Source organism: Leucoraja erinacea, chromosome 11, assembly GCF_028641065.1.
Source record: "Leucoraja erinacea ecotype New England chromosome 11, Leri_hhj_1, whole genome shotgun sequence".
Classification (NCBI taxonomy): domain Eukaryota; kingdom Metazoa; phylum Chordata; class Chondrichthyes; order Rajiformes; family Rajidae; genus Leucoraja; species Leucoraja erinaceus.
This window is the reverse complement of record NC_073387.1, coordinates 34,289,890-34,311,412: the sequence shown is the minus strand read 5'-3', so window position 1 is coordinate 34,311,412 and position 21,523 is coordinate 34,289,890. Positions and strand designations below refer to the sequence as shown.

The window sequence follows — 21,523 nt, the reverse complement described above, 5'->3', positions numbered from 1 at the left end:
GTTAATGAACAGATGGAGCCAGGTGGGGTAGGAAGAGAATGAGACAGCAAAGGCTAGGGGGTGACTAGCAGGGACAACGAAGGGTAAGAAACTGCAGGTGTTAGAATCTGGAGAAAAAACCTGGAGCAATAATCTGCCGCTCTTTGTTGTCTCCACGAATCACCTCCCAGACTCTGTGGATCCCTCCAATCCTTCCTCCCCTACTTAGTTTCCCTCCCCATCAACCCTTTTTACAAGCTATCTTCCCTTTACACTCAGTCCTGATGCAGGGTGTTGACCCACAGATGCTGCCTGACCTGTTGAGTAATACCAGCAATTTGTTTTATTTTTGCTCAAGAAAATTATGTCAACTTGGTAATGTATGTTTTACATTGTAAGTATGTTCCACACAACAAATGTTTATCCAATTATAGAAAGCTGTATCATCACCATGCTCAGTTACACTGCTCTCAACAACTACCCCAGTAATCAAACTAGCTAACCTGTGCAAATTGAACTTGTTATGTGGTCGGCATTTTTGTTGAAGCTCATGTGTGGAAGTATCCATCTTCTCGTATTAAACAGTTTTTATCTGATTCTTTGTAGACATGGCAGATTGTTTGAGGAGCTGAGGTGCTTTATTTGTGCAGGGTCATGTTGCAGTTTAATTGTAGCCACAATATACTGTAATATGGCTGCTCCACTTAAGCCCTGGCTAGGAGTAAAATGGAGGCTATTGATGACGATGGATTTGTGACAGTTGTGCTGTTGAAGTTCATTGAGAGATGGCTGCGTCTAATCAACTATATTCCCCTTATTTGTGTTGAGATGGGCTGATGTGATCACTGTTACAATACTTACCCTCAGCAGCGCTGCAATTCTGCCGCTGGCCGTGTGCGCAATTTTGGTGCGTTTGAGGGGGGGGGAGGGGTTAAAACACGTTTTTTTTCTTACCTTGTCCTGGAATATATTTGGTTGGAGTGCAAGCTTTTGTTGAATCGTTCTGACGGCGTTCTGTCTATTTTTTTTTTTTAATCGTCCAACTCGTTCAGCGCTGGATTAATTTTAAAATCAGTTTCTAAAGCCGTCAACGGATTTCATGTAGGTGACAAGTAAAAGAAAGCAGTTTATTTTTATGTATAAAAGTGGTCCTTAAGATACCTTTAGTTCACATTTTATGTTGCGAAACGGTGATTTGGTCCCCATACCAACCGGCAGTGTTTTCCATGCAGATATGGGGATCCAAATCACTACAAACCGCAACGTCCCAAAGGGTTGCATTCCAGAAAAACCCACAGGCAAGTTGATTTAAATGGCCATTAATTTACAGGTATTAAACATTAAATTCCTTCCATTTGGCCTATAAATCCATGACAATGAGATTTTAAAATTGTTATATTGTGAATTACTGTGTGAATGTTATTTGGCCACTTAGGCTATTTAAAAAATGTTAATCTATTCTTAAGAAATTGATAGATGTTTAGATCTAGTAATTGAATTTTGTAATTAGCTACAATTAGGTAACTAACTAATTATATGCTTTAATTTCGTCATCTTAGTAAGATTGTTTCATATTTGTTTCAGAATGCTTCAATCTATAATAACTGAAAGTTTATTTTAGTTCTCTTAATTTTTAAGAAAGTTATGGCCATTTGACTGTCCTCGATCACAGCTTTTGTGTTGTCAATGGAAAAGCAATAGGGAACAAGATGCTAATTTCCGAGTATGAAAATGGCCATAACTTTTTTAATACTGAAGATATGAAAGTGAATGAGGTGAAAAATTAAACTTCTTTTTGTGCTTTATCTGATGGGATAAATTACAGACTTGATTTTTAAAATCTCAAAATGTTGTAACATTGCTACTGTTAAGGAATAGGTGGCACATTCAGGGCGACAATCCTTTTGTTTGACTTCCTCCATGTCATCACAGACCAGGAAGATAACTGGGTGTCCGTACCCTTTCCCAGCTTGATCCTCACTGTGTACTGTTGTTACTGGAGACTCGGGTAGCCACAAAGTTATCCTTTGGTTTTAATTAGTTGGCAGAATATTCATTTTTCTTCGCAACAAAACAAAATCCGTAATAATAAATGCAGCTCTATTTTCAATAAATATTGAACAATTTTGAATGATGTCAATATGAATATACTGAACAGTCTCACTATGAGGTCAGTTTATGACAAAATAGAATGCACCTTTGAAAGTAATCTTTATTGCATCACAAAACATAGATGTACATCTTTGTTATTTAACAATAGAATTAATTTCCGTTTGGCTGACTTGTCGAGACTGTTCACTTTCACAACAGTGAACGTAGAGGTAGTATCTTTGTTACTGAACCTGGTAGTGCTACTTTCAAAATGCAACTAAAGCTTGGATTTATTTTTAATTTTTTGTACCTTGACAAAATTCATGTTTTGATGTCAGTTAGAAATACTGTGCTCCTTTTAGAATATTTTAAACTTTTGGATGTTCATGACAACAGGACTTTAAATGGTAAGATTTAAGTTGTGGAAGAATATTAACGCTAACATTGAATATTTTCAGTAGTTTAAAAAAAAATCAGAGCTTTTCTGATTGTTTTCTTTAGCTGTCATCATGGCTTAGTTGTCAACACACCTAGGTTTGTGTTAGGAATGTGTGCGTTTAAGTTCCACTGTGGATTGAAGCCATAAAGTTCGGATAAATGTAAAGTTAAGTTGAGTTTATTGTCATGTGTACCGAGATACAGTGAAAAGCTTTGGTTTTGTGTTAACTAGTCAACAGAAAGACAATCCATGATTACAATTGAGTCATCCAGATACATGAAGAACAGCAGGGGAAATTCAGCTGAATATTATCTGGGTTGCAGTATTTCAGTCAAGGCAGGAGCCCAGATAGATTGGTTTTGCAAACTTTGGAGTGAAGGAGGCTGAGTAGAATTGAGATTGAGAAAATGAGATACTCAAAATTATGAGCAGGATACATATGGTGGACATTGGAAAAACGTTTACCCTTGATCAGAGTTGCTTATAACCAGAGCACATAAGGTTTAAAGTGAGAGGTAGGAGATTTTGAGGCCTTTTGAGGAAGAATTATTTTCACCTAGAGGGCGGCTGGAATCTGGAATGCACTGCCTGAGAGTGTGATCGGGGCAGATATACTCACAATATTTAAGAAGTATTTTGCCGAGCTCTTAATGCTGTAGGTTAGATGGTTTCAGGCCAAGTTCTGGGGAATGAAATGTGTTTAACTGGGTACATGATGGTAAAGGGATGTGCTTCAGTAATCTATGACTTCAGAATGGTTTCATTATTCCCCGTGTTTGCGTTCTATGTTCTAAGTTCTATGTTCTGTAGACAGTCAGAACCTTTTTCCTAGGGTGAAAATGTCCAGGACTAGAGCTCGTAGCTTTAAGATGAGAGGGGCAAAGTTGAAAAAAGTTTGTTGCACCGAGAGTGATGGGTGCTTGGAATGCAAAATGTACATGTTGGGTGCCTCGATCCCTGTAATGGGGTGGTGTAGATGTGACCTTCAGCTACACGGAGCTGTGGAACAACAGTGCAGGACACCAACAGCTGCACTTGGCCAGGCTGACCCAACAACACAGCCAGGACATTGGGTCTTCATGGCCAGGTTAAGACCTCAGCACTTGCAACAACTGGGACATGAAAATGGTGCCAAAACTGGTGACTCTTGTATACTGTTTTAGTCTATTATTTCTAGAAACTTCATCTAAGATGTGCTTATGCATAGTAATACTTGTACTGAACTGTATGCAAAAAAAAAGAACTTCACTGTACGTCGGTACATGTGACAATAAATTACTATTGAAAGTACCATTTGGTTGAACCAGATACAATAGAGGCATGTAAGAGAATTTTAGATAGACACATGGATATGCAGGGAATGGAGGGATATCGATCATGTGTAGGCAGAGGAGGTTCATTTAATCTGGCTTCATGTTCGGCACTGACATAGTGGTCCAAAAGGCTTTGTCCTGGCTATACAGTTTGATGTTCTGTATTCGGTAGTAGGAAAGTTTTTGCACATCCAGTAGTTGATGTCAGATAAACAGTGCTTTATTATCTGACTCTGTGATGGTTCAGAGAGTGTGCTGAGTGCCATTAGCGCAAATTGATCTGGTGTTGTGACTCCCAGTCATCCCACCAAGGAGTAGCATGGAGATGGAAACAGAGTTGATCCTTGAGAAGAACCTATGACCAGTGGTGTGCCTCAGGGTTCAGTGCTGGGTTCTTGCTGTTTGTCATTTATATCAATGATTTGGATGAGAACGAAAAAGGCATGATTAGCAAGTTTGCTGATGACACTAAAATGGGTGATATTGAAGAAGGTGAAGATGGTTGTCAAAAATTGCAGAAGGATCTTGATCCTGGGCAGGTGGGCTGAGGAATGGTTGATGGAAGAAATGTAAGGAGTTGCATTTTAAGAAGTCTAGCATAGGCAGAACCTGCACAGGAAAGGTAGGGCTCTGGGGAGTGTTGTAGAGCAGAGGGATCTAGGAGTGCAGGTACATAGTTCCTTGAACATGGCATCACAGATATATGGGGTGAGCAAAAAGCCTTTAGGCACATAGGCCTTCATCAGTCAGGGGTATAGAAGTTGGGTCATATTACAGATATATAAGACATTGGCGAGGTCACATTTGGAGTATTGGGTTCAGTTTTCATCACCATGTTATTGGAAAGATGATGTCAAGCTGGAACGGATGCAGAAACGATTTACAAGGATGTTGCCATGACTCAAGGGCCTGAGCTATAGGGGGCAGTTGAGCAGGCTGGGACTTTACTTTTTGGAGCGCAGGAGAATGAGGAATGATCTCATATAAGACAGACACAAAAAGCTGGAGCAACTCAGCAGGTCAGACAGCACCTCTGGAGAAAAGGAATAATTGACATTTCGGGTCAAGACTCTTCTTCAGACTGAGAGTCAGGGGAAAGGAAAACGAGAGATATGATTTCTGCATGGGTGCAGGATGTAGCACTGATGCAGTCGTCAATGTAACGGAGATATAGTTTGGGGATAGTGCCAGTGTATGCTTGAAACAGGGATTGTTCAAAGTACCCTACAAAGAGGCAGGCATAGCTGGGACCCATGCGAATGCTCATAGCTATGCCTTTGATTTAGAGGAAGTGGGATGAGTTGAAGGAGGCATTGTTAAGAATGAGAGCCAGCGCCACTTGGCGGAGAAGAGTGTAGTAAAGGGAAGTTAGTTAGGAGAGTCTCTCCAGTCTATGTTCATAGTTGAAATGCTACATCCCAGGCAACATCCTGGTGATTTTGCTCGGCATTCTCTCAAATGTTTTCAGAATTCCAGAATCAATCCACTATCAATCTTCCAGAGTTATGGACCTCTGAAAAATAAATCAACATAACACTACATTGGTGTGCTGGAATTAATATGATTATTGACTAATGCTAATTTCAGATATAAATCAATGTCAAATATGAAAAAGGATTGCATTCAATATATTCAAAACTAATTTAGATTATTCACTTTTTTTTGCCTTCATTTGCAGATGAAAGTAACGCTTTATCTCATGTACTAGATAAAAAGGGCAGGCATTTTGCCAATTACAACTATCCATTATTTGTGGGAATGGGAAATGGATATCCTTGAGTGGTGCTATATAAAGGGGATTTAATAGGACAAAATGAGAGATTTGTAATCCTGAAACATGTCATAACACATTCCTTTTTATGATTATATTACAGATGTTCAATTTTTTCACTTCCTTCGATGTATCACAGACATGACCACACAACATATCAAAAAGACTTTCAATATGTTTGATTGGAGAGCCTCAGGGGAGATTGGATTTGATGAGTTTTACATGTTAATTTGCATCATAATTGCCAACAAGGTACGGATTTATTTTAGTACCTACGTTTTTTTCAAAATACCAGTGATTTCTTTACTGACACCAGGCAGAAGGAAGGAGCCTAAATACTGAAATACATTGATCCTGTAAACAGATTCATATGCAAAAATTAAATAGAAAATGCTGAAAATACTCAGCAGGTCATGCTGCATTCATAGAAATTTGTAGGAGGGTACTGGAGATGTTGGTTTAAACCAAAGATAGACACAAAATTGCTGGAGTACTCTGTTACTGAGTAACTGAGCATTTTATATCTACCATGGAACAGGACAACACATCCTTGCCGAACATTATGCTAAATGGAACTAATCTCTGCCCGCACGTGGTCAATTTTACTTCGGAGTCACGTGAGTGACTACGTGAAGAGCCCGCTCAGCACGCATGCACGGCATTGCGTTCAGCAGTGCAACAGCGGCCGCATCGGGAGCCAGGCGCTCCCGCTACAGGTGAAAGAACGGACCGTCAGGCAAGTACCCTGAGGTCGGGTTTTCTTTCACAGGGAGCCTTCTGCTTTATTTCAGGCAGAGAAGAAAGGCTCTTGGACAAACCTGTCCCCCGCTCGACTCCACGGAGGAGCGTTCCATCTGGGGGGCAGCAACAAGGCGGTAGGACCGCTTACTGGGCGCTCCGCTATCCCTGACACCGTGCCGAGCCCAGCCCGCTAGCGCCTGAGCAGCGGGCTGGATGTAAAGCTACCGAAGAAGCGTCCGGCCGGTGGCTTCCGACTTGTCGGACGGGGACGTCTCTCCACCCGCACGGGGAGGGGAGACAGCCGCCTGAGCCGCATGGAGCTCCAGCGAGACGCGCTTCGTGAGGGGCGCTCTCGCAGGGGGAGTTCAGGCACTCCCTCCACAGTGTCTTGTGCACTGTCCATTGCTTCCTCCTTATCCGAGGGTAGCTTTGGTGACCAGGACTGGGCTGGTCAAGAAGAGGGGACGCTGGCTGAAGATGTCGGGAGTATGCAAGGGGTGCAGGAACAGGAAGAGCTGCTGGGTGTGGTGGACCACTACGTGGCAGCCCCACGTGCAGGAGGCCGTTAAAGGCCAAACTAGCGGCCAGCATTAACCACCTCTCCAACAGGCCCCTACAGGAGCAGGTGGTCAATGAGGCCTTAGAAACGTATACAGCTCCAGAGAACTGTGAGTCCCTTAAAGTGCCGGCTGTAAACAGCCAAAACTGGGGGCACGTTGGGGCAAATATTCGGAACCAGGAGATAAAACTGCAGCGGATCCTCAGGCTCCTGACGTCAGCCATCACATCGTTTGCTCGTTCCGTGGACAAATACGGAGATGACCACAACCTTCGTAAACAAATCATAAGACCTGCCATAAAATCCTAAATTTGCGGGGTTGTGCAAAACCCCAGCCACTGAGCCAGACCCACTGCTCTTTGGCAAAAACCTCACAAAGCATATGAAGGATATGGAAGAGGCCTTAAAAAACTTTCGGTCTCATGAGGGCAGGCCCCGGGACGAGCAAACCAAAAACAATAATTCCCAAGCAGCAGCACCCCATCGCATCCACCAGTCGACGTCTACCATATGGGACTGGTGAAAGCTCAGGGTCCGCATTCTATCACTGGAAGTCTTCTTTAGACCAGGGCCCAGAGCGGACCCCATGGAAAATGCGCCACCCCCCAACATCACCGCCACGTCAGACAACGTGCAAGACTCGTTGGACTGGCAGGAAGCAGAAGAAATACCCATAACCATGGAGGTAGGTGGGTCTGGTTCCTACCAGCATATAGAAAATAGGGGCTTAATACTAACGGGGGGAGATTACACCTGTTTAAAGAAGCACGGGAGTCTATCACGAGTGATCAGTATATACTCAATGGCATTAGTGGATACAAAATACAATTCATACTAGGAAAATTGCCACCAGTTCAACATTCACCCCAGAGGGTATTTTCCCTCTCAGTTAAAGAAAAACTAGAGGGACAAGCTGAACTGGTGAGACTAATTACAAAGGGTATCATTGGGAAAAACAAAACATGAACCCTTGGAATTCGTATCAAATATATTCACTAAACCCAAAAAAGATGGTGGATGTCGCATCATCATTGACTTAACTTCACTAAATATGTTTGTTAAGTATATACATTTCAAAATGGAAACGTTTGTTACTGCCAAACAACTAATTTCCAAAGGATACTTCATGGCAAGCATTGATCTTAAAGATGTTTACTATTCAGTACCATTCACAAGGATCATCGCAGATACCTGAAATTTACCTGGATGGGGCAGCTATGGCAGTTTAAAGCGTTACCCAATGGGTTAACATCAGCCCAAGATTATTCACCAAGATACCAAAACCAGCTCTGGCAATATTAAGAAGACAAAAACATATTGTCATGGCATATCTTGATGATATCTTAATAGTAGGCAAGACCATGGAATTGACTATGTCAGCTGTATCAGCTACCAAACAGTTGTTCGAAACCCTGGGATTGTCTTACATCCAGATAAATCTAAGTTGAAGCCATCCACAATCATGGACTACTTGGGCTTCACAATTAATTCAGTCTACGTGACTGTAACATTGCCAAGAGACAAAACAGTTGAATTGGCACAATCATGCATCAATTTAATGGTCAACGAACGACCAACTATTCGACAAGTAGCAGAGTAATTGGGAAAATGGTAGCAGCATTTCCGGCTACACAATTCGGACCTTTGCACTATCAAAACTTACAAAGAGCAAAGGTACAGGCACCAAAACGACATGCAGGTCATTATGATCGTGTCATGAAGTTACCCACTGAAGCAATATCAGAACTACAGTGGTGGGCAAAAAACGTTTGGCATAGTTTCAGCCCTATTATCATCACTAACCCTACGTTAGTTATCCAAACAGATGCCAGTGCTCAAGGCTGGGGAGCAACTAACTCCATATCCAGCACAGGTGGTAGATGGACTAACCCAGAGTCATCATTACCACTTACACTGGGCATTAATTATCTAGAGATGTTGGGTGACTTTTATGGTTTAAAAGCATATGCATCAAATATGCATCACTTGCATGTACGGTTACAAATAGATAATACTACGGTGGTGGCCTACATTAACCATATGGGCGGCATAAAATCGTTATCATGCGACAAGTTGGTCAACACAATTTGGCAATGGTATGTCGAAAGACATATTTGGCTACCAGCAACTTACCTGCCAGGTAAGCTAAATACAGTGGCAGACACCAGGTCACGTAAATTTAGTGACAAAATCGAATGGATGTTAAACCCCAAAAAATTTGCAAAAGTTATCAAGCAATATGGCACGCCAGATATCGATTTATTTGCATCAAGGCTAAATCACCAGGTACCTATGTATGTCGCTTGGGAACCAGACCCTGAGGCAGCAGCGGTAGATGCGTTCGCGCTGGATTGGGGAAATTCTTCTTCTATGCATTTCCTCCCTTCTGCCTCATCAGTCGGGTACTACGCACAATACAAATGGACTCTGCTTCAGGTATTTTGATAGTACCCGACTGGCCTACGCAGCCATGGTTCCCAATACTCCATGACATGGTTGTTGAAACTCCGATGGTATTCCCCAGTGACCCAGAGTTATTAACACCCAGTGTCGGGCACAAGCCACCCATGCCATGAAAAAATCAAACTCCTGGGTTGCAGATTCTGCACAAACCACTTCTGGGACTGGGATTATCAGAACAAACCGTCGACACCATGTCAGCATCCCTCCAAACATCCACTTGGCCAGCATCAAAAAATGAGAGAAGTACTGCTTGGATACAGGGACCACCTACTCAACCGCTACAGTTACCAACGTACTGGAATTCCTGGCGAACCTTCACCACGATGAAGGACTCAGCTACAGAGCCATCAACACAGCTAGAAGTGCCCTGTCTGTCTATTTAAAACAAGCTCCAGGACAACAGGCCATGGGGTCCCACCCGCTGGTGGTCAAACTAATGAAGGGTATTTACAACTCTAATCCCCTAGATCAAGGTACACCCATATATGGGATGTCAGTGTGGTCCTGACATACCTCAGGGGATGACCACCAGCCAGATCCCTCAACCTGGAACAATCTATGCTCAAAACATTCATGTTGATGGCACTTGTATCTGCACAGAGGGTCCAGTCACTACACCTATTGCGACTGGACAGCATGCTCACAGCTCCAGACCAGATCTCTGTCGTTATCCAGGGACTGATCAAACAGAGCAGACCAGGAACACCTAATCCAGTCGTGGAATTCCGGGCTTACCCGCCAGAACCACGGTTATGTGCCATGACCCACCTACTGTCCTACATAGACACAACCAAAAATATTCAAGGGAGATGAAAAGCCTTGTGGGTCAGTCATAAAAAACCTTATGGTCGGGTGACGAGCCAAACCATTTCGAGATGGCTCAAGCAGGTGCTAAAAGCTGCTGGGATAAACACTAACATGTACAAATCTCACTCCACCAGGGCAGCATCCACGTCGACGGCCAAAAGAATGGACGTGCCTATAGACCACATCCTGGCTACAGCAGGATGGTCGGGGGAAAGACCGTTCAGAATTTTTTATAATAAGCCGTTGGCAAAACCTGCTTTATTTGCAGAAACATTTTTTACAGACTGCAAATATTTAATTTAAGCCCAGGGGAGCAATTTAATTTCTTTGTTGTTATTGTTAAAAAATACCATTGTGTTTTTCTACAAACAGATTCATTGGTTGATTACGAATAACACACTTCCTCCCTCAAGGACTTCGGCAGTGAGTGAAGTAATAACTGTTACACGGTTTGAAATCACAGAGCTTTAAAATCTTCACGTAGTCACTCACGTGACTCCGAAGTAAAATAGTAAGATTAAACGAGAACTTACCAGTTTGAAGTTTGATCTGTATTTTATGAGGAGTTACAATGAGGGATTACGTGCCCTCCGCTCCCACCCTCAATAATATGGGTCAAACTGATAACTGATGTCTCCTTTTCTTTACTATGTTTATTTCAATAACTGTGTATCTGTGATTCCACACCGCTGCTTTGAAGTATGCCGCCCATGCGTGCTGAGCGGGCTCTTCACGTAATCCCTCATCGTAACTCCTCATAAAATACAGATCAAACTTCAAACTGGTAAGTTCTCGTTTAATCTTACTATTTCCCTCCATATCTTGTGCCAATCCTAAAGGCTCTGAAATGCCACTATCGTGTCAGTCTTCACCCTTGGTGAACTGGCGTGTTCCACCACTTTCTGTGTAAACAACTTACCCTGCACATCTCCTTTAAATGTTGCCTCTTTCACCTTCAGGCTATTCCATCAAGTCTTTGACATTTACACCTTGGGAAAAGGGTTTTGTGGCAGATGGGTAGGGAGCTGACCCTTCAGTGCGATCCACTTTCACGGCTAGTTGATTTCTGGGAAATGAAACAGAGTTAAAGTTTCAGCGCACAGCCTCTTCCCCTGAACAGGGAAGGAGACAAAAGGAAGACAGAAGGAACTGCATCCCTCTTGCCGAAGAAGCTGAGACAATTGAAGCAGAAGGACAAAGCACAACCAGTTTGGAGAAAACTCATAAAGAGCTTCCATCAAACTTCCTTCGTGTTCAGCACCCAACGTTAAAGGAAATATTGAATTGTCCAGAAGTAATTTTATGGTCAGGGGACAAAGGAAATTTAAACAAAGCCACCACTATCGGTAGGTTTAAAAAACAGTTAGACAGGTACATGGGATAGGACAAGTTTGGAGTGATATTGGCCAAATGCAGGCAGGTGGCACTGGTGTAGATGGGACATGTTGGTCGGTGTGGGAAAGTTGGGCGAAAGGGCCTGTTTGCACATTGTATGACTCTATGGACCCCTTAATTTAGCTTAGTATTTTTAGTTTAATTTAGAGACAGCGCGGAAACAGGCCCTCCCATGCGAAATAGTGATCCGTGCACACTAACGCTATCCTACACATACTAGGGACAATGTACGATTATACCAAGCAAATTAACCTAAAAACGTATGTCTTTGGAGTGTGGGAGAAAAACGGAGATCCCGGAGAAAACCCATGGGGAGAAGGTACAAACTCCGTACAGGCAGCACCCGTAGTCAGGACCAAACAGGGTCTCTGGCGCTGTAAGGCAGCTACTCTACTGCTGCGCCACTGTGGGCCTCTTGTGTCAGCCACATATTATCCAGCCATATCTTAATTACCCAAGCAACTACTGAGATATTCTAAACAAAACTGAAGAATCCTGCTGCCACTAACCTGTACATTAATATCATCACTCATTAGTTCTTCTGTATGGGGTGAAACAGGCAAATTCCTGGCAGCAAGGAGTAGTTTCTGATGGGGGATGCACCCTGTATCCTTCATAACCTGCATTATGAAGGATACAGGGTGGGTTGTGGTCAAGTTGAGGGGCTGCAGGACAGTTGGAGTGTAAACTCCTTAACCTACTATCATCAACATTTTATATTCATTGCAAAAGGAGTAAACACCGACATTTGTCTCTCGCTTCTGATTTGTACCCTGAGCAGATTTTGATTGTAAATCCTTCAGACTTCACTGACTATAATTGGCAAAAGGAAGCCAATTACCACTCAATATATTTGTGTGCAAATCCAATAGAGTGACAAGAATGCCTTTCATGTTGTTATAGCCTCTGACATGTTCCGCAGTGAACTGTACCTTAGGTCACTTCCATCAAAGTGAAATTAGATAATGCAGATTTTTTCTTGTGTCAAGGTCTCTTAAAAATTGTTCATCAAGACTAAATAAATATAGTCAAACCACGGCATGTTCTGGATGAATCGCATCTATATATATATATACTCACTATCTGGGACATATGACAAGAAACACTCGTGACTATTAACTGATGTGTAGGAAAGAATTGCAGATGCTGGTTTAAACTGAAGATAGACACAAAAAGCTGGAGTAACCCAGTGGGTCAGGCTGCATCTCTGGAGAAAAGGAATAAGTGACGTTTCGGGTCAAGACCCTTCCTGGGTCTGAAGAAGCGTCTCTACTGAAAATGTCAGTATTCCTTTTCTCCAGAGATGCTGTATGATCCGTTGAGTTAGTCCAGCTTTCTGCGTCTATCTTGACTCTTAACTATTTGTTTTAAATGTTACAGGATAAAATGGAACAGCAGTTTCTTTATCGTCACTCTCGCCCCATCTTTGACCTATTTGATATGGATGGGGGACACACCATTTCCCCAGCTGAATTTTACAGTGCAGGATTTCTCTTTAATATCAAAGGACGTGCTTTTTTGCAGATGTTTCAGGATTATAGTGGAACTAGCGGTGAGGTAAGATAGTAACATTGTGATACTCAAATATTCCCCCCCACCCCACCCCAATCGTCTTCTTATCTGTTGTGGAAGCAATGACTCTCACTGGTTCCATTGGGTTGAGAAGCACTTCCAATATTTTAACTGGGTCGGCGTACTTAAGTGTCAGCCAGGCATTGACGAGAAGGAATTTGTAGCAGTGCCTAAATTGGCAGTACCAGCACAATGTTAAGGCAATGAAAAAAATGGCTATTTTGATATTCAAAAGTTAAATTGATCTAACATCTATAGGCCTGTGTGCGGGCGTGGCGTCGAAGGAAGAAAAGCCGAAGCAAAGAAGTGGAAGCCAAATAACCAAATGGAAATGAAGCCGAAACAGCAAATAACCGAAAGCGTACGAAACCGAAACGGCAACTAAATGGAAGGGTGGGACGCCTAAAAGCAAACTAACCGAAAGTGCGGGATGCCTAAAAGCAAATTCACCGAAAGGCCGCTCTGCCGAAACGCCAACTCACCGAAAGGCTGCGTCGCCTACAAGCCAACTCACCGAATAGCCGTGCTGCCGAAAAATCAAATAACGGACATGATGTCGCTGTGGGGGGGGGACTGGTCAGTGATTGGTCCAGACCCCCACATCCATCACATCACTGGCCAGTGGAGATGGGAGTGTGGGGGTCATTTTCCCACACAAGCCATAGGTGACTGGGCACTCTGAACCCAAGCACCAAGTTGTAAGTGGCCGAAAGAGCGCATCCCTCTTCACAGTTCACACTGCCACCCAGCTTTGTGTCATCCGCAAACTTGCTAGTGTTGCTCCTAATTCCCTCTTCCAAATCATTAATATATATGGTAAACAGTTGCGGCCCCAACACCGAGCCGTGCGGCACTCCACTCACCACTGCCTGCCATTCTGAAAAGGACTTGTTCACTCCTACTCTTTGCTTCCGGTCTGCCAACTGCATTACTGACACTTCCGATTTAACGTTCTCCTTCTCAAATTGCAGATTAAAACTAATCATATTATGATCACTACCTCCAAGTGGTTCTTTTACCTCGAGTTCTCTTATCATATCTGGTTCATTGGACAACACTAAATCCAGAATTGCCTTTTCTCTGGTCGGCTCCATTACAAGCTGCTCTAAAAATCCATCTCAAAGGCATTCTACAAACTCTCTTTCTTGGGGTCCTGAACCAACCTGATTTTCCCAGTCTACCTGCATATTGAAATCCCCCATCACCATAGTGGCATTACCTTTGTTACATGCCAGTTTTAACTACTGATGCAACTTATACCCTACATCAGGGCTACTATTTGGGGGTCTGTAGATAACACCAATTAGTGTCTTCTTGCCTTTACAATTCCTCAACTCAATCCACAGTGATTCTACCTCATCAGTCCCTATGTCTTCCCTCGCAAGGGACTGATTTCCATCCCTCACCAGCAGAGCTACCCCCACTCCTCTGCCCACCCGCCTGTCCTTTTTATAGGATGTATAACCCTGAATATTAAGTTCCCAGGCCCGACCCACCTGCAGCCACGTCTCAGTAATCCCCACAATGTCATATCTACCAACCTCTAACTGAGCTTCAAGCTCATCTACTTTACTTCTTATACTTCGCACATTCATATACAATACTTTTAATTCCATACGCATCTCACCTTTCACATCGATCCCCATTACACTTGGCCATACTCTCCTATCTCTTTGTGAGCTTTCTTTCCCGTTAATTCAGGAGTAATTAACCATCCCTTTACTCTATTTCCCTTTAACTCCGTCCTCGACTATCCCATTTGACACCCCACCCCCCTTATTCAGTTTAAAACCACCCATGTAGCAGTGGCAAACCTGCCTGCCAGAATTCTGGCCCCCACCTGTTAAGATGCAATCCGTCCCTTTTGTACAGTTCCCCCTTACTCCAATACAGATCCCAGTGAGCTAAGAATCTAAATCCTTGTCCCCTGCACCAGTTCCTCAGCCACACATTCAGGTCCCGTATCTCCCTGTTCCTGCTCTCGCCAGCATGAGGAACTGGAAGCAAACCGGAGATAACAACCCTGGAGGTCCTGCTTTTCAGCATTTTTCTGAGCTCTCAAGTCACACTGCAGAATATTCATCCCCTTCTTTCCGACATCGTTTGTGCCGACATGCACTACCAGTTATACCATAATCTCCCTGCTCTTATACTCTAAGGCCAAGCTAATAAATCATGAGTTTTTTCTGTTTTCATAATTACTTTATCTACCTATGGTTTACATGTACACTGAGGCACCCCTGTTCCTCAACATTTCTTAGGATCCCAACATTTCTTAGGATCCCACCATTCTAGCCTTATCGGTCCTCAAGAAATATAACCCACATCTTTCAGGATTAAATTCCATCCTTTATTTCTTAGCCATCTTATCGACTGATCAACATTTGACATAGAAACATAGAAAATAGGTGCGGGAGGAGGCCATTCGGCCCTTCGAGCCAGCACCTCCATTCATTGTGATCATGGCTGATCGTCCCCTATCAATAACCCGTGCCTGCCTTCTCCCCATATCCCTTGACTCCATTAGCCTCTAGAGCTCTAACTCTCTCTTAAATCCATCCAGTGACTTGGCCTCCACTTCCCTCTGTGGCAGGGAATTCCATAAATTCACAACTCTCTGGGTGAAAACATTTTTTCTCACCTCAATCTTAAATGACCTCCCCTTTATTCTGTGGCCCCTGGTTCTGGACTAGCCCAACATTGGGAACATTTTTCCTGCATCTAGCTTGTCCAGTCCTTTTATAATTTTATATGTTCCTATAAGATCTCCCCTCATCCTTCTAAACTCCAGTGAATACAAGCCTAGTATTTTCAATCTTTCCTCATATGACAGTCCCGCTATCCCAGGGATCAATCTCGTGAACCTACGCTGCACTGCCACAATCACAAGGATGTCCTTCCTCAAATTAGGAGAACAAAACTACACAATGCTCCATTTGTGGTCTCACCAGGGCCCTATACAACTGCAGAAGAAGCTCTTTACTCCTATACTGAAATCCTCTTGTTATGAAGGCCAACATTCCATTAGCTTTTTTCACTGCCTGCTGTATCTGTAAGCCAACTTTCAGTGACCAGTGTACAAGGACGCCCAGGACTTGCTGCACCTCCCCCTTACCTAACCTAACCCCATTGGGATAATAATCTGCCCCATTGTTTTTTCCGCCAAAGTGGATAACCTCACATTTATCTATATTATACTGCATCTGCCCACTCACTCAACCTGTCCAAGTCACCCTGCAACCTTCTAACATCCTCTTCACAGTTCACACTGCCACCCAGCTTTGTGCCATCCGCAAACCTGCGAGTGTTGCACCTAATTCCCTCTTCCAAATCATGAATATATATGGGAAACAGTTGCGGCCCCAACACCGAGCCTTGCGGTACACCACTCGCCACTGTCTGCCATTCTGAAAAGGACCCGTTCACTCCTACACTTTGCTTCTGGTCTGCCAACCAATTTTCTATCCATGCCAACACCCTATCCCCAATACCATGTGCTCTAATTTTAGTCACCAGTCTCCCGGGCGGGACCTTATCAAAGGCTTTCTGAAAGTCTAGATACACTACATCCACTGGAATCCCTTCATCCATTTTACTTGTCACATCCTCAAAAAATTCTAGAAGATTAGTCAAGCATGATTTCCCTTTCATAAATCCATGTTGACTTGGACTAATCCTTTTACTACTATCCAAATGCCCCATTATTACCTCTTTAATAATTGACTCCAGCTTCTTTCCCACCACCGAAGTCAGGCTAACTGGTCTGTAATTCCCCGTTTTTTTCTCTCGCTCCTTTCTTGAAAAGTGGGATAACATTAGCTATCCTCCAATCCACAGGAACTGATCCTGAATCTATTGAACATTGTAAAATGATCACCAATGCGTCCACTATTTCTAGAGCCACCTCTCTGAGGACCCTGGGTTGCAGACCATCAGGCCCAGGGGATTTATCATCCTTCAGTCCCATTAGCCTACCCAATACTGTTTCTCGCCTAATGAAAATTTCTTTCAGTTCCTCTACCTCCTTAGATCCTCTGTCCTCCAGTACATCTGGGAGATTGTTGGTGACTTCCTTTGTGAAGACAGATCCGAAGTACCTATTCAACTCTTCTGCCATTTCCTTGTTGCCCGTAATAATTTCACCCGTGTCTGCCTTCAAGGGACCCACATTTGACTTTGCTACTCTTTTTCCCTTAACATATCTAAAGGAGCTTTTACTGTCCTTCTTTATATTCCTGGCCAGCTTCCCTTCGTACTTCATCTTTTCAGCCCGTATTGCCCGTATTTCCTTCTGTTGTCCTATGAAAGTTTCCCAATCCTCTGACTTCTGGCTACTCTTTGCTGTGTTATACATCTTTTCTTTTAGTTTTATTGTACCCCTAACTTCTCTTGTCAGTCACGGTTGCCTCCTACACCCCTTAGATCTTTCTTCCTTTTTGGAATGAAATGATCCTGCGTCTTCCGGATTATGCCCAGAAATTCCTGCCATTATGCCTAATATTGCTCTGCAGGTAATGACTAAGCTGCTCAGTATTAATTTAGATGTCATACCTTTTATATTCACAACCAGATTGGCAATATATATATATAATAAACACCAAGAGTCTCAGCACTGATCTTGTGATAGAGCCCAGGTCACAATCTTCCAAATATGAAAATCACCCTTGACGATCGCTATTTGCTCCCATTAACAAATCACTTCCAAATTCAGACACAAGAGGTTAGATTCTGGATTAAAAAAAGTCGGAGAAACTTAACCACTCAAGCAGCATTAATGGAGGGGAAATAATTGGGAAAAAGGTCCTGATGCAGGGTCTTTACCTAAACTGCTGACAATTCCTTTCCACTTACAGATGTCTCTGAATCTGCTGAATTCTTCCAGTAGTTTGTTTGTTTTTTGCTCAATTTTTTAATCTAATTTGTCAAATGGTTCTGAATCCAGTTGAACCCTGTCTTCCTTATGTGATCTTGCCAAAGGCCTTATTGGACTCCATGTCTTATGGGGTTGGACAGGCTAGATGCAGGAATATTTAAGAGGGAGTTAGATGTGGCCCTTGTGGCTAAAGGGATCAGGGGGTATGGAGAGAAGGCAGGTACAGGATACTGAGTTAGATGATCAGCCATGATCATATTGAATGGCGGTGCAGGCTCGAAGGGCCGAATGGCCTACTCCTGCACCTATTTTCTATGTTTCTATGTAGACTACATCAACCACATTACCTTCATTAACATAGTTAATCATTTCTTCAAGAAAATTCAATTAAATTCAACAGACATGCCTTTTTAAGACCTGCTTCTCCAAGTGCTACCACAGAAATGTGTTTCGATTAATAGTCACTGGTGTGTGATTATCTGGATTATCCCTGGTGGGCTTCTTGAATAACAGTAACACATTTGTTGTCTTCCAGTCATTTGACATCTCACCTGCAGCCTAACAATGTGATCCTAGAAATGTTCTGCCATGTATCTGATAGTAGTCTGAGGTACCCCTCATTGGACTCTGGGGATATTTCCACCTTGAAGACCAGCAGGACATCTATTACTTCCTTTTTAATCCAAAATGTGTTCTGGAATTACAGCATTCCCCTTCCTAAATTTTTCAATTGCAGTCGGATTGGATCATAGAATTGCTTGCTGCAAGTGCCTGGAAGGATCATGTGGGAGTTTCTTTGGCCCAGACCTGGGTCATATTCCTCTAACTGAACCATAACAGAATTCTGCAGAAGAATGGGCAAAGAATGCCGCAGGCAAATTGTGTAAAAGGGCCTCATGACCACTCCTTGAAGAGATAATTGCAGTGTGTTGTGAAATGAATCATTTTAGACATTGTTTACAGGTCAATCAGAACACTAGTCATCCTCTTGGCCTTCACAAATTGTTTTATGCAATGCCTGACCCTCTAGAACATTCCTTCACTATTATATTCACCCAAACCTTTCTTGAATTGGTTGGGTTTTGTAACAGGATATTCCAACGTCAACAGTCAATGTGCAATGGATAAATAGTTTGCCTGTGTAATAGCAATTAAAATAGTCTGTGGACAAACTCTGAGGTCATGACCACATTTTGTAAGACAATTTAATCAATAACTGTGAAATGATCCTGTTTCTTCCGGAAAAAAAAAGCCAAGTAGCAAAAAGATATAATGCCCCTGTCCCACTTAAGAAACCTGAACGGAAACCTCTTGAGACTTTGCGCCCCACCCAAGGTTTCCGTGCGGTTCCCGGAGGTTGCAGGTGGTTGCCGGAGGTTGCAGGTAGTGGAAGCAGTTAGGGAGACTGACAAAAACCTCCGGGAACCGCAAGAAAACCTTGGGTGGGGCGCAAAGTCTCCAGAGGTTTCCGTTCAGGTTTCCTAAGTGGGACAGGGGCTTTAGTTGTCACTTGTCTCACTTCCTGATTTTCATTTTTATCTGTTATTCTTGATTTGATTTGTAATTTGTATCTACAGTTATCAAGGGTTGGTGCATGGATCGTGCATCTTGCATTACCAGTGTTTCCTTGGAAGAAAAGCCATGTGTAAACTTGGCACTTGGTTGCAGTCAAACTGTGTAGTTTTGTATTCATGTGAAAGGCCGAGAAAATGCAGGCCGTTGTTGAGCTGCAATCTGAAATAATGCTCCAAATCCCTCCTTTTGTTCTTGCCTTTCTTCCTCCAAAGGGGAGATTACATTGAAGAGCTAAAATGTCAGCACCAATGTGAAATTATAAATGGTGAATACTTGGTGTTAAACAAGCCAGAATATTAATTCATAACTAAATGTTTGAAGTAGGGGCACTTTTCATTCAGTTAAAATTTAATTCCAAAATTATTCAGGATTAGAATATTAAGGATAACAAAGAAAGAAATCGTGATCGGATAATAGCCCTGTCTATCTCTCACATTGTTTATTTCTGTACACTAGAATCTGACCTACAATGAATTCAAATTGTTCATCATGGCCTGTGTAGATAAGCAAGAGAAAATTAATGAAGGTAGAAGGAAAAAGAAACAATCGCGCTCAGCATTATTTCCTGGTAAAAATTCTTCATTTACCATTTAATCTCATGCTATTGAAGCAATCTGTTTTCAAAGAAGAATTAGAAATAATTATAACATGTTTGCACAGACAAAAACATCTTTCTTTTCCTGTGGATTTGTACAAGAGGTACTTACATTAAAGTCTAAAAACTACTTTTTAACAAATGTTCTTCTTGGAAAAGCTTTCTTTACTGATATACTCTGTTATAATTGTCAGGCTTCTTTCTTAAAAATGGTTTAAGTGAATGTGTAAAGAAGCAATGATTCATTTTGTGGTGTGTTTAGAAGGAAGGTAGCTGATGGATAAATATCGGTCGAGAGGGAATGAATAAGTCTCTGGAATTTTGTGATGTGATCCTTTACATCTATTTAAACAAACAGATGGGATCCATTTTAATCCCATCCACAAGATATAAGCTCTGACTCGGCAGCACTTATTCCGCAACCCCCCCCCCCCAATGACCCGGCGTGGGGTGACCGCCGTGAGGGGCTTGTAGAACAATGGACAATGGGGACCCTGATGTGGGGAAACCGCTGTGTAGAACAATGGACAATGGAGGACTCGGCGGATGGGGGAAACCGCCATCGGGGGGAGGGGGAAGAACAAAGGGGGATCCTGGGGGGGTGGGAAATCTGTAACTTTGTAAGCGCCCTTTATGGGCGACTATTTGCATACCGTGGCAAGGTATGCAAGCAAAGAATTTCACTGTGCCTTGTCACATGTGACAATAAAGTATTCTATTCTATTAAGTATGGCATTAGAGACGAATCCTAGAATGTGCTCAAATCTTTGGAATGAGACTGGATCCCACAACACAACTAAACTACTTATTAATTCAGAGGTTCTGGCCCTGAGCCACAGGCCTCCACGAACATGCATTTTAACCTCTCCGAAAGTACGGAGATTACTAAGTCATATGCACCAGATGTACTTTGTGCTATTTCTATCCATGATATTAGTTGTGTCAATTTGCCATTCTGCAATCTGCACATTCCCAACATAAATGAACATGTACAGATATTTCTAGTGAAGAGAGTAAAAAGACAGTCTATTTGCCCCTCAAAATCATCTGAGTGAACCTCCATTCCCCATCATAACTTATACAAAGATGGATAGACACAAATTGCTGGAGTAACTCAGTGTGTCAGGCAGCATCTCTGGAGAAAAGGAATAGGTGACGTTTAAGGTCGATACCATTCTTTAGACTCGACTTCGGGTCTCGACTTGAAATGTCACCTTTTGGCGGATATAAGAACGGCAACCAAGTTTTTATGAACTTATTTATTTCAGAAATAACTTTTTGGTTTACAGGTCTTCACAAACATGTCTGACCACAACTGTGGCATAAAAACGAAAGCAGCAACACCTCCCG

The 21,523-nt window shown here is 42.7% G+C and overlaps 1 protein-coding gene across 1 annotated transcript; it reads left to right on the top strand.

Annotated features, from left to right (window-relative positions):
• Positions 1 to 1,810: 1,810 nt before the first annotated feature.
• Positions 1,811 to 20,332, top strand: LOC129701667 (EF-hand calcium-binding domain-containing protein 9-like). Its single transcript, XM_055643005.1, has 4 exons — positions 1,811 to 2,477; positions 5,697 to 5,845; positions 12,939 to 13,115; positions 20,035 to 20,332. The coding sequence occupies exons 1-4, from the start codon at positions 2,342 to 2,344 to the stop codon at positions 20,170 to 20,172; spliced, it is 600 nt and encodes a 199-aa protein (XP_055498980.1). The 5' UTR covers positions 1,811 to 2,341; the 3' UTR covers positions 20,173 to 20,332.
• Positions 20,333 to 21,523: the final 1,191 nt, after the last annotated feature.

Excerpts from the sequence above, each read along its gene's own strand:
- LOC129701667 (XM_055643005.1), top strand. The coding sequence starts at position 2,342 with ATGCAACTAAAGCTTGGATTTATTTTTAATTTTTTGTACCTTGACAAA. Across the intron at positions 5,846-12,938 it reads GCATCATAATTGCCAACAAG|GATAAAATGGAACAGCAGTT; the intron begins GTACGGATTTAT and ends TAAATGTTACAG. Across the intron at positions 13,116-20,034 it reads ATAGTGGAACTAGCGGTGAG|AATCTGACCTACAATGAATT; the intron begins GTAAGATAGTAA and ends TCTGTACACTAG.